This window comes from Neolamprologus multifasciatus, chromosome 3, assembly GCF_963576455.1.
Source record: "Neolamprologus multifasciatus chromosome 3, fNeoMul1.2, whole genome shotgun sequence".
In the NCBI taxonomy this organism is placed as follows: Eukaryota; Metazoa; Chordata; class Actinopteri; order Cichliformes; family Cichlidae; genus Neolamprologus; species Neolamprologus multifasciatus.
In genome coordinates, this window is record NC_140441.1 from 29,738,871 (window position 1) to 29,752,933 (window position 14,063).

The 14,063-nt window shown below is 38.7% G+C and overlaps 1 protein-coding gene across 1 annotated transcript; it reads left to right on the forward strand.

Annotated features, from left to right (window-relative positions):
• The first annotated feature begins 631 nt into the window (after nucleotides 1-631).
• On the forward strand, nucleotides 632-9,663 carry LOC146522494 (uncharacterized). The gene is made up of 2 exons (XM_085153839.1): nucleotides 632-837; nucleotides 5,076-9,663. Exon 2 carries the CDS (start codon nucleotides 5,082-5,084, stop codon nucleotides 5,943-5,945), a length of 864 nt encoding a protein of 287 aa, XP_085009965.1. The 5' UTR covers nucleotides 632-837; nucleotides 5,076-5,081; the 3' UTR covers nucleotides 5,946-9,663.
• The last annotated feature ends 4,400 nt before the right edge of the window (nucleotides 9,664-14,063 follow it).

Consider the following 14,063-nt stretch of genomic DNA (forward strand, 5'->3'; position numbering starts at 1 on the left):
TTGCTTTGAGTGTTTTAGAACTAGTCCACTTACATCTATAAGACCAAAAGTGCTGTTGTAACCACAGCCATTGCTCCCTTTGAGGCCATTGAAAAGAATGCAGGCACTTTTGTTTTGGCTGCACGTTTCAGACCCATCTATAATTATTAATAAAGGTTTTTATTTTTATTTTTTAAACAAAGGTTTAAGCAAAGTCATCAAAATTTGTAAGCATTTTAAACACAGGATTAAAAAAAAGATATTGCAGCAATGTAATGTGTTTTCTGAACATGCGAGTGTGTAAACCTTCTAGACAAAGAACAAAATAAATACAAGCCCGCAAATGAGCACAACATGGTGAGTTTTCCTTTCATACATAAAATTGTTTGACCGTTGCGGTGCACCAAACTGTAAATAAGAGTACTGTATTTTTAAAAGAGTAAATGGCGAGCATCTGGAATGCTTTACCTCCTTCATAACCTCTCCTCTGCCCTTCATCTGATCCTCTTCTGTTTTAACTCATGAACAAAGGAAGAGGATTAAGCTGACAGAATTTTATATCAGACCCAATTAGGTTCATCTAATGCCCATGAATGTGTCATTTTTTATTGTTTCAGTGAGTTATATTTATGCACAATGGCTGATCATCTCTCTCTCTCACTCTCTCTCTCTCACACACACACACACACACACACACACACACACGCACGCACGCACGCACGCACGCACACACACACACCCACACACACACACACAGGAAGTGAGTAAAACTTCTGAACTTCTTTGTCAAACCACTTCCTTGTAAACTCATTTGCACTGGCTACATTAAAGCGTCAACTGTCACTCTTCTCCTAGCTGGTAAGTTTCTCTAAATGTAGGAGGTTTAAGTTGCCTGTTATTTACTGCATCTTGTTTATTTCTATTTTTATACAGTCCTGTAGTACGTAACTTTTGAGGCATGTAACTTTTACTTTTAACCGTATGAAATTTGCCTTCAAGATTCCTCCTGAGTCTTGCCATATACCTTTAAAAATTAGAAGCTGGCCATTTTGAGGTGCTGTACGTCATAAATTGTACACAGTGAGTTGATTCTGGTTCTGTTTGGGCAGAAGTCTAGTTGCATGAGTAAATTTGTAAATCCTTATTTGTACGGATGTTCTTGAGCTGTCAAAGACAACCTAATCCAAGATAGGTTGAGACAGGATACAAAGCAAAAGAAAAAACTTTGGATTGTAACACTGAAACTGGAAGAGGAAGAAATAAAGGTTAAACAAAAGGTCATTGTAGGCATCGGCTCTTTTTTTTAACAAGTAATTTGCATCTCTGACCTGCCTTTGTGCTGTTAGCGTGGGCGCTAGAGAGAGTAGGCGAGGTGTGTTAGTGTAATCAAATTAGGGACTCACAAGATTGTGTAACACAGAAAGAAGCAAGGGAACATCCTTTGATCACAGGCCTAAATATTCCTGTCTCCATGTAGAGGTCCAAGTCATATTGCCAAAAGAAAAACATTTTTGGTTTTAGCTGCAATTTACTCCACATCTGCACTTCATTCCCAGTCTCAACCTTATCTTTGGGCTCTGTCCATTTTGAACAGAGGATGGTGGTCAAATTAATGGGTAATGACAGGATAATGGTGTGACATACCATATTAAATGTGCAACATGTATGCCAGTAAAGTAAAAATCATTTTACATTGTGGCTACATGAAGAAAACCATGAGAAGGAGAAAATTATTGTTTTTAATTTATATTTACATTCAAGAGGTAAATGATCCTCTAAAAGCTGCAACTGAACCAGCCAGCCTAGAAGGCCAATAATGCCAATTCTTCTGACATTCACAGCCAGATTCATAGACCGTAAGCTAGTAATAACACATGAACTGTGATGAGACTAAAGTTAAGGAAGTCGTTCACGGTACTAATTTTAGTTCCACATTTCTGTCTCATAATTACAATTCAACTAGAACCGAGGATTGGTTCAAAATTCTTATTTTTATTAGTTTAGAAAATACAGTTTTATGCCATTAATGCATTTATGTACTAGCAAAGTAAAGCTGTGTTGAGAGGAGTAACTATATCGTTAGCCCCCTCTCTTTATTTTTGTCTTCCATCTTGCCTAATCTGTTTGTAGTTCCTCATTCAGAGAGCAAACTAAAACAACAACAAAGTCTCTGCCAAAAAACACCAGAATTAGTATCTCTTGAAGAATGGTTACAATGTATTATTTTCAGTAGTTTAGATGAGAAAATTTGATTGCAATTATGTTAGCATAGCATTAACAAGCGCTAACAAATTCCATAACACACTGTGGGCTTTGCGAGAGAGAAGACATACTTAAAATACAGGTCTATAGATCTGTTGGTTACCATCTGAAAACAACCATTTGAAAGAAAGAAATAAGTATTCTGAGACTGGTTGGTAATTAGTTGCTGGAGGTTATCACAGTCATCGGTAGTTTATGTGAAAGAAGTCAACAGGTCTGCAAACACTTGCAAACTATTCCCAAGGCTGTAGTTAAACAGTAAAAAGTATGACATGAACCAGAAACTTTCCATATTTTGAAATGTGATTGTTACACTGGTAAGGCACAAATGTTATTTTCAAGGTGAATGTTAATCTTTTCTGGTTTCCTTTGCGCTTTTTCAAGTTTCACTACAGCTCACAGAGCTAGTTTCTAAGTCTGTCTTGTGTTTGCAGAAAAGTCATCTTACGTGTAAACTGCAGAAACTTTCGAGCTACCAAAGCAAACAAAAGCAGGTGTCAAGTGCAGCACCCTCTTTACAGTCGATGTCATCCAGAGACTCCCATTAACAATTTGCCAACTGAGATTACACATTTTCCCATAGCAACCATAGGTTGCCAAAAAAATACCAACCAGTATCCAGGCCTACAACTGAGACCTTAAATAAGCTCGTCTCATCTGTGTTCTACTCCCAATAAACAACCAAATTAACACAGAGCATAGACTGATAGAAGATATTATTTTCAGTGGCTATAACTGCTGTTTGAAGGTATTAATGTCTTTGTAATCTAGTTAGACCAAGCTATACCGAAAGCAGTTTAATCTGCTTTGTAATTTCTGAGTCAAAAGGAATACTTAGCAACTATCCATCCATCCATTCGCTTCCGCTTATCCTTTTCATGGTCGCGGGGGATGCTGGAGCCTATCCCAGCTGTCATAGGGCGAGAGGCGGGGTACACCCTGGACAGGTCGCCAGTCTGTCGCATGGCAACTAGCAAGTATTAAAATAAGATGCATTTTAAATAAGTGTCTTTTTATCTTTCTATGCTAGCCTAAACATACCTTGAAACACAACCTAACTAGTACTCAGTAAGAAGTAGTTAAAAGGTGTTATCCCCCCAGTATTTTAGATGAAACAATTTGATGGAAGTAATTAATTAGTCAGCCAAAGCTACACTAATACTAATAAAGCTGCATACACACAGGGAGTAATTCGCACATCTCACATCCCTTTGAAGCTGACAGTTTGTTGCTAGTGGTCATTTCAAGCTTCACTTCAGTTCAGTGTATTTACTGTCCAATCATAGGCCAGTCATCAATGTCCTATGATCCTGTTGGTAATTGCTTCAATCGCCCGTCTTGAAGTTAAAAAAAGTGTATCTCCGCCTACTTTACATTGTCAGCAATTTTTTTCACCCATAAATACTGAAATTCATTGACTTTCTCTGGTGTCTGGTCACAACGTTGCTGTGGTTGCTCCCTATATGGATGCAGCTTAACACCTATTAAGTTAACCAGAATTTCACACCATGTGGTCATAGGCTTACTACTCTAACTGACACACTTTGGTGACACACATCTCACAATGTGTCACATTGTTTTTGTAGTTTCTGAGTCAAAAAGCATACTAATAGTAAGGTATATTTAAGATATAACTTTAACAATAAGGGCAAATCCCATTACACAAGCCTGTTTGTGCTCTCAAATGTCATGAGTAATGTTTATGTAAAAGGCCACATTTTGCCAAGAATTACATCACAAGATCAATAATTCATCTGCTCGCAGCCAGACAAATAAGAAAGAAAAACATTCCCCTATAACCCCCATAAAAAAAATAAAGCATGCTGTTCTTAATTTTCATATTTTGAGCGATTTAAACAAATAACACATAAAGTTAATAAGTAAGCTTTAGAGATGGTGCCAGGCAGATTTTTATTACCACCACAGTGTTTGGATGTTGTTGGTAATTATCTTCTCATTGAACTCTCAAAAAGAGGAAATAAAGAAAGGCTTAGTGTCTTTTACAATATCAAACTATTAATTTAACATAAGAAGAATTAGTAGAACAAAACAGGCTGCCTGAAATTTATTCAATCTGACTCTTTAGAGCAGTGGCAGCTGTAGGAAATTTTATGCTATTTAATATCAATACTGCACACTCGGAGCCTCAGAATGAAGCTGGACTTGAAAAACAAAGACCTTCTAGAAAATTATTATGCCTGTCAAAAGTTATCATCATTTGCTCTCCGGGTAACAAACCTTTCTCCATTTCTGTACAAATTGTGCATCAGCTGTCGGGCGAGTTGGTGCTACTTGAGACCAACAGAGTGTTTCGTGCTAATCTAATAGCAAACCGAACTTCCTGGTTGTCACATCCTGGCTGGCTGACAGCTCATATGGTGACAGGCTGTGGTTGAGGCCTCAATCTTACTTTCCATCTTATTCTGCAAGGGGACTTCCTTTATTATTTCTGTCTCGTTATTCTTTCTCTATGCTCTCCTTGCTATACTTTCTTGTTTGATTTTTCTTGTACTTGTAGCATTCTTATAATCTCATTTTATTTCTCGTCTAATCTGAAACAGCCGAGGGATAAAAAAAAAAAAAATGTTTCTTTGGGGGATGAAAGGAGAAAGCATACACCAAGGGAAATATTGACATAGTACTTAGCTTACACTGAGCACGCTGGCAAGCAATATTCAAATAAAAGTGCAAAAATAAACTAATTTTCCAAACAAGCAGTCTAAACCAGAGGTTATTTTTCTTTGCTTTCCATTACCTTCTGTAGCTGAAAAGAAGCTGCAGGAAAATGAATATTCCCTGCACTTTCACAGAGATTATTGTTTTTATCCACACAGGATCCAATGAAGACAGAAAGTGCAGATTCGAGGATGCCAGAGCCCCCTCCACAAAACCCTGGTATTCCCGAAGGCCTCAAAACAAGCCCCCTAAACACAGAGGCTCTCGGGGAGTTTGCCCAAAACATGTCAGAGCACATACTTCGATCAGTTTTTAGCCAAAAGGAAACAGTAGAACCTGAGGAGTCCATTTATAACCAAGAGCACGAAATGCTAGCTGAGGCGCTAGCATCTGCAGTGATTGAGATCGCTCTGAGTGAAGTGTGTAGAGGAAGAAACTTAAAGGACCACATGGAGGGTGCTGAAATAGAGATGGAGAACAACAAGGGTGAACGGCAGTGTTTTGAGGATAAATCTAGAAGAGACCAAGAACACCAGACTTCTACCCAGCCTTGCCATCCACCTCTATCCCAGTCAGGGCTTCCTGCTGTGGGATCCCTCGACTACCCCGACGCCCCACCGACCACGCCTCTTCTCCCAGAGCTGGAGAGGAGCAGAAGCAGCTTCGCCCGTAAGCTAAAAGGAGGCCTGGCAAAGGTTTTCCTACCCTCGCCTCCTCCACCAACGCCAAAGGACAAGGAGGACAACGGAGATGCTTTGATCAACGACCCTCATGTCGAACTGATGGAGCATCTCATGCAGTCGCTATCTACAGATGATTTGGGGAGAGGCAGTTTTGAAGTAGCACCTCTGCATGAACCAACTATAGAGACTTTTGCACAGGCTCTGTCATTTGATATTACTAAGTGGGTTCTGGCTGCCAAAAAAAGAGAACAGATGTCACATGACAGTGATCTTAACCTACTGGCCCAACAGCTGGCTGAAACCATTATCACCTCCTCCATTGATGAAGCTAAAGTGCTTATCTAGGATTTAAAGTGATTCATGGAGTCAGGTATGATGAATAGTCTATATATATGCACACACAAGCTCAGTCCATGGACTATATATATATATATATATAAGGTGGACATAGCCACCATAACACAATCAGTTTAATTGTCTTTTGTAGCTATCTTAGTGTTTTTAAGTCAGACACGAAAAGTGAACCACTTATTGGTTAACAGCTTATGAGTAACAAGTCATTAACCAATTAGCATTTCCTGGTTTATTCACCTTTCTGACTCAAATAATGATGACAAATTTACAAAGGAATTTCATACTCTGTACACTATGATGTAAAACTAGCAACTGAGCCTCAAAAAGTTACCAGGTATTCAGTGACATCAGAGAGTATGGAAGTACTTCTATAATAGCAGAAGGCTTTTTAGAAACCTGAGTAATCGCCCCCTGTTGGGCATCAGAAAGAATGCAGGTAAAAGCAAGGTAGATAGATAGACTATCTCTAGCATATACTTCTGTCCTACTCCATATACTCCTTCGCTACACGATGACATGACAAACCATTCTGTTCTGCAGCACAGGGAGAGAAGATGCCTGCCACTTTGAGTTCTCTAAGCCACTAAAACACTGTGGATTGTGGACTATTTTTAGAGTTGGTCTATATATATCCTTTCTGTGCAGCTTTTGACTACAATCCTCAGCAAGTCCATTGTCCTACCCATTACCAAGCCAGTACTTCTCCGTTGGTCACTCTGTAGACTTAGAAGCTAAATCTATCATTTATATACAGTCTGTGGGGTCTGTTACTGTTATTTCCTCTAAAGTAGGCAACACACATTATCTTACTCCAAGATTTGGGAATTTCATTTGTTACAGGATAAAATATGATTAATTTGCATTTAATTGTAATATTATATTAATGCTATTTATTAATGATAACATATTATTATGAGTTCAACTGTGTATTCCTTTGTGTTTCTTGTTCAGAAATGAACTTGTCATTGAGGTTAAGTGGCATTTCTGTATCCTGAAAACTGCTGGATGATAAGTAACTGTTACATTTCATGATGGATTAAAGTGCACTGGATCTGACTTTTATTTCTTTCTTACAAAACAATACTTGGCTCCAGTAGCAATAACCACATTTGTCCTTTGGATGGCAGCACAGTAAAGAAATTTCAGCATTTTTCAGCATGAGCTCAGCAGTGCTGACCTACTTGGGACATGACAACAACTGGAATTAATTTTGTTTTCCATTTAGGAAATCATTTACTTTTAAATGGTGGTCACCTATCAGTAAAATTATTTTGTTTTGTTTGATTTTGCTTCTATGGTAAGGTCCTGCCAAAAGGGAAAGCCCTGCTAAATATAATGCAGAGTACAATGACTTGCAGACTGCTATAGCTGTAACAGAAGATGAAACTGGGCAGCAGATGTTTTGTAGATGAACTTGTATCACGCTGGATTATAATCAGACATAACATTGGCAAATTTTTGGTTAGCTTTCTTTGTAATCACCCTCAAAATCTTTATGTATCCAGCATGACTCATTCAGCCTGTACACTGAGCAACAATACTGGCATTTTGGACAAATTTGTGTTCTGGCTCAAAGAAAGCTCGTTTTCATACTCACTTAGTCGTTGAAGTCAGATCTTGGAAGAACAAAAAGAAAAAAAAAACAGGGTGCCACAGGTCTTACCCAAACACTGATGCGATCCTGGAATCCCATAGAAACTCTGTTTTCTTTTTAAATCAGTAACTACTTCAGTAACTACACAGTTGGACATTGACAGATTTACTGCAAGAAAATCTTTGCTGAACTTTTAAAGTGCTGTTTTGAATAAAGAGTTTTATTGTTCCTCTTAGTCACCGCTGTTTGAGTTCAAACACTTTTTTGGTTCAAGAAACTAGGTAAACATGTGCAGATGATATGAAGCATATTTTTCTCTTTTCACTAAAAAAACCCCAATTAGGTCTGTATGTTAATACTTACAGACTTATCTGTGTGACATATAAACATATAAACAAAGAGTTTGAGCACAAATTACTAACATACAGCAGACTTAAGACTTTTCAGGCAACACTAGTAAGAAGGCAGTCAGTCGCTTCTGTGACGATGGAAATATTTGAAAACCAGCATGTCCTCATTCCTGGCAAGTCATAGTCTGCTCTTATTTTCAAATACAATGCCCTCTCTCAGACATGCACGAGGTGTCCTTTTTCCATCAGTGCCATGTTGTCTCAACAGTGAGAGAGGTCTCACTCCCAACTTATACATTATTCTACAGATGTCATGATCCTTGTGCTTTGTTGGGTTCTTTTGTTGATTTTCTGGTAATAATGGAGTTTTAGTTATGGAGTTACTTAAGAGAATGGAACACATTGTCATTGTACATGTACAATGAAATTGTGAGTGCTCCACACCAACTGTGCTAGAATAAAATATAAATAGTAGACAGCAGGAATAAATAGCAAGCAGAATAAATATATATGATGAAGAGGGATAGATACAAAACAAGAGAAATATATACAAAGAAGTGTCTGAGTGGAGTCTGTGTGTGAGTGGCCTGAGTGATGAGGGTTACTCAGACTATGCCTCAGATTAGTGAGGTGGGTGGGCAGTCGTAGGGTGTGGGGGTTAGTGTTTGTTAATAGTCTTAATGGCCTACGGGAAGAAGCTGTTTGTGACTCTGGAGGTGTCCTTTCACTCTAGTCTACTTAGAAGAATTACTATGTTTTGACATTATTTATTATTATATTTATTAATTTATCCTCCAGAATATCTTCTTTTAAGTCATCATCTCTGTGTTGTTTCCTTGTTATGTTACTTGCTGTTTTATTTTGATAATCCTTTGTCTCACAGATCTTTATTTTAGTTATATTTCCCTTGTCTCATCACTTTATTTAATGCAGCCGTGTCTAGTTTCCCAGGTGTCTCCACTCTTAGCCTCAGTTTTGTCAGGTTGGGTGTTTTCACGCAAAGAAAAGTCAAAGTGAACTCCAAGCAAACTAAAATGCAGCTCTGCAAACCACGTGAGAATGTTCAGCCTGCTAATTGGCCAGATGTGTCTGGGGCAGGAGCAACAAAAGTAAATAGAGGAAGAAGGTGCTGTGTTCTAGGATATTGGAAAACACAGAGAACTTACCTTTATTTCATAGCTAGCTGCTAGCCTTTACAGATTATTACACATCTTTAATAGCTTCCACCAGTGAGAATACAAATCATTCTAGGCTTGTAACATACAGTAGTTAGCTTGGATTGGGGTCGGATAACATTCACACCATTGTTCAGACCCCTATAGAGACCACCGCCTCCAAGGTCTCAGTGTGATGTTTTGGCAAGTGTGAAAGCACACTTTGGTATGCTTTTCTATATGTGTTTGTAATGACTTGGAATGTGACTTTCTTGGTCCCCTGTACTGAACTTTCTTAAAGTCCTTTTTTTTTGTGTCATTCTTCAAGTCTGTTTTGTCAGTCCTACATTTGGGGCCTTTTGCCCAGAAATCATAACAGTAGAAAACATTTTTTCCTGTGAAGGGGTATTTTTTAACCAGCAATGGGCACCTAAAATCTCAAATGTTTAAAGCTTTACTTCTGTTGTTCTGTTGTAAGTTTTGAGGCAAAGAACAACATCTGGTGGCGAAATGAAGGCAAAGCAACCTCCAGAGCACAACTGAACCACAAGCATACCTTATTGTTTCAGTCTCATATCATGAATAAAAGTTCTGAAAAGACTAATGAATGCATCACTATTATAGATTAAAAAATTAATCATCTGTTGTAACTTTCATTTCTGGTAAAATGTCAGTCTGTAAATGTACATTGTCGTGCATCTGGAGGAAACCGAGACCAACCACTGTAGGGTCTGACAATGGGTCCAAAAATTTGTCTTTAAGCATGTCAGTCATCAAGGTACAAAAAAATCAAATCAAAAAATCAAAGTTGATTCTTTACTGTCCCAGAATCAACTATCTGGGTCATCCAGATAACTGATGGCAGTCACGGTGCAGTTGCCTAGAACTGTAGAATCTCATCTGTGAAATGCACAGGGTGCCAGTGTTGGACCTGCCAATTTTAGTATTCAATAGCAAATGTCAAATGGGCTCCGTGGTGCCAAGCAGTGAGCAACAGAGGATGACAGGCCCTCAGACACTCTCGTGTTCCTGTTTTGGTCATTCTCACCATTGGCCTACTGGAGGTCATTTTGTAGGGCTCTGGCAGTGCTCATCCTGTTCCTCCTTGCACAAAGGAGTAGATACTTGTCCTGCTAATGGGTCAAGGGGCTTCTACAGGCCTGTCCAACACTCATAGAGTAAATGCCTGTCTCCTGGAATCTCCTCTCAGACATGATGCTATACTCTGTATTTTTATCTTCCAAAGAAAATGTTTTTGGTATGAGTTACAGATTTTTTTGTCAGGGCAAGCAAAACAGCAGTGCTTACTAAAGCAGGGCGATATGACCAAAAATATTTATCACAATACACATTTGAAAATTTGCGATAACTATATGACTGACGATATAAATGACACTAGACAAAATACTTTACAACTCCACAACTTTATTAGTGCAAAAAAAAAAAAAAACAACCATCAATGTATTTTCACTTAAACAAGCAGCTGTTTTTTTAATGTGCAAGTTATATAAAAATTTAACAGTGCAAATGCAAATTCCTTGCTGACAGTTTAACCAAAAGGCATTTCCAGTGGAAATTGGCCGACATATCCTCAGCATAACCATGTATAATATCCACAAAACTTAAAAAAAGGTTATACACACACAATACCCTGATATTATGTTGAAGCACAGTACGTATCACTCCGCGAGGCTCCGCCTACGATAGCCGTAATGCTCCGACAATCCATCAAGCGGTGCAGGTTTGTAGCTTAGCAAAGTCGTACTGAAACATTTGACAGATTTTCGAGCGCCGTGTACATAAAATCGTTTCGAGGTCAGTAAACACAGCCAGAATTCATACATAAGGCACACGGGATTATAAAGGGCACTGTCGATTTTCAGAAAAATCAAAGGTGATTTTAAGTGTGCCGTATTTTCCAAACAACACGGTAATAACGACAGCCCGCTAGCATGTTCTACCAAAAATAGTGCTTTGTTGTGTATCTGACGGACGAAAGCTAAACCAGTTCCACACCACTGAAGTTGCAGCATTTTTACAAACTAATTCTGGTTCATCTGTTTCGTTCAACGATCCACTTTCGCTCTTCTCATTCTGCCTGGCTGCCATGTGCGTATGTAAACAAAGGCACAGCGCATGCGCGTTTTACCCATATTCCTTCGCGATATTTCATTTTCATATCATTGCCCAACATTACACCGGTGTTACCGTGAACGGTATGATATAGCCCAGCCCTAGTCCTTACCCATTTAAAAATAGGCATTGATTAAAACTTACCAAAGCTCTTTCCCTGCATGTCAAACAGCACTCTCTTATAAACCCTGTTTGTATGCATTTAAACTACTGCAATATTGTGGCCACAGCTGGCTACAGTTTCTGGAAGCAGATTTTTCCTCTGCTTAATTACAAGCTTTTGAAATCTGTAGCATCCATCAGTGTCGTGGGTAGGGGTGGGTTTTTATAATCGATTTATCGATTAAAATCGATTCTGGCTTGGATAATGTAAAATCGATTCATTAAAATCCTGAATCGATTTTTTAATATAAATTTATTTTGCCCGAAATGCAAGAATCTCTGGTGAAATCTCACAAAATTTCAACAACCACCAAACAGCTAAGACAGTAAATGAGAGCGGGTACATTCTGCAGAAAGACGTAAACATACAGCGCAACCCGCAGATCAGAATCAGTTAGATGTCGAATTTCTCACAGTCGGGGCTGAAAGCCGACAGCTCGCTGATTCTGATCTGTCGGTGGGTCCCGCGCTTTGTGTTCACGCCCTTTATGCGCTGATTCTAAAGCTGTTAGTTTGATGTCTTTCCAAACAATATTGACTGAACCAGCAGCAAAAGAAGATCCAAACTACGCTTCACATAAACATCGTCATGTATTCACTCTTACTGTTTTGCTTCGACCACGGTGCACAGCTCTCTCTCTCACTCTCTCTCTCTCTCTGTACTTCAAGAACAGTTTCCCGTCTAAAAATCTGTTTTCTTCATTATTCGCTTGCTTGTTACGCACAAATCTACCGTTGTTTACAGCGCTGTTGGCCACTGTTTTTTTTTCCCTTTTACATTCTTCCGAAAAGAAAACCTAATTTCTGCCATTCAATACTGAACAAATTTAAACTTTTTAAAATTATGCAAAATGCAAAACGCTTAGCCGTGTCTCTAATAAAACCGCTGTAACTTCAGAGGTAATGTTCATGTGTTGGTTAATGGTTTTCTTTCATTTTTGATATACTGCAGAATATTTTTATAAAATCCCAGGCCAGGAAAATCACCTTCATGTTTTTCTGTGTTTTATCCTCAGCTACTTTGACGCAAAGGCATCTGCTGTGACGCTTACACCTTTGATGAAGTCTTGCATGTGTCAGCTTTCTTTTTATAGATACAAAAATATGTAAATGTACTGATCTGAATTATAATATTTCTGACTGTCAAAATTTCCCAGATTCAAATCGAATTGAATCGAATCGAATTCAATCGAATCGTGGATCAAATCGATTCGGGACCTTGTGAATCGGAATTGAATCGATTCTAGAAATCAGTGACGATACCCGGCCCTAGTCGTGGGTATGTCCATGTTTTGTTATGAAGGTTGGAACTGGGCAAGCTGAGGTAACCTTTCCTGGTTTGCAATGTGAGGGTTCTGTCTGCCCAGGCCAATGAAAATTGTGAAGAATTGTTTTGCTGTGTCCCCACTCCACAGAGATCTAAAGTCCTCCTGAGATGACTAAAGTAGATTAAAACTTTTAGCATATTTTGTTGCCTTAATGTCAACTTTATATGCCTGACACAGCTACTACTAAAGTCTCTTGGCCTTGTTGCCTTGGTGATATATCATTCAAGCACATCAACAATAAACTCCTCTCACCTCCACACAGCTGGCTAATCTTTCTGTGATGTTGAACAGTTACAGAAATGGACATTATCGGGCTCCTTTAATCAGCCACTAGGGATGTATTCGGTCATGAAAACAAAAATTTTGGCCTTTAAAAAACTGAAATTGAAGATTTTGGACCTAAAAGGTGCAAAGCATACTTGCTGACTTAAGGTGCAAACACATTCAAAGAGAGCACAATACACACACGCTGGCTTGGCTACAGTATGTGATAGTCCCTCAGCTCTGATACATAATATGTCATGGAATGCTTACTCTGAACTTTTAACTCCCACTGCTGATGACCATTGTGTTTTCCTACCACGGGACGCTAACTGACTGACACACTCACAAATATACACACTGACGCACAGGCGCATAGATAAGCTGCAGGGCTGGGTGGACAGCTGTGGTGTCAGAGGAAACACACACATCTGGAGAAATGCTTGTGTTGTCAGGTGGTTGGCTGCCAGAAAGACAAGGGGGGTGGAGAGGGGAGAGATGGAAAAGGGAAGAAGTGTAATGATACACATAGGAGGCATAGCAGGGGGGTTCTGTATACCCTAGTAGTAAATAAATTGCTGCAGCTGTCTCAGTCTGTGGAAGGTAAAGCCATTGCGCATATGAACCCTGAATTAAATTTTTAAAAAAAAAGAAAAAAAAAGAGAGCACCAAGATAAGCATTTTGGGGAAAACTAGGAAAAACTTGGGGTTTTACACTGTTATCACATTTCTTATGAAAGAAAATCACCAATGAGTTCGTAAGATTTAACACCAAATACTCAATGTATTCATAAATCAAGAAAGATTTCTCAAAATCAAGCCACACAACAGAGAAGTTTCAAATAATGAGGTCTGTATATGTGCAAGTAATAATTCAGCTGCTTGTTTCAGATAGTTTGTGATCATTAAGGCCAAGTATAATTAGATAACATTTATTTGTAACTGTCACGAATTAAATTTAAAGCAATAAATGAGCATTTGATGCCTTCAGTACACACACATTGCTTTCTATGTGATAAATATGATTTAATAAGCAGAAACCCTTAAAATTCTTGGTCTCAGAGGTTTCTCAGTATTGCACGTAGAAAAGGAAAACTGCTGATCTGTGTGCTGATCTGACCACCCTC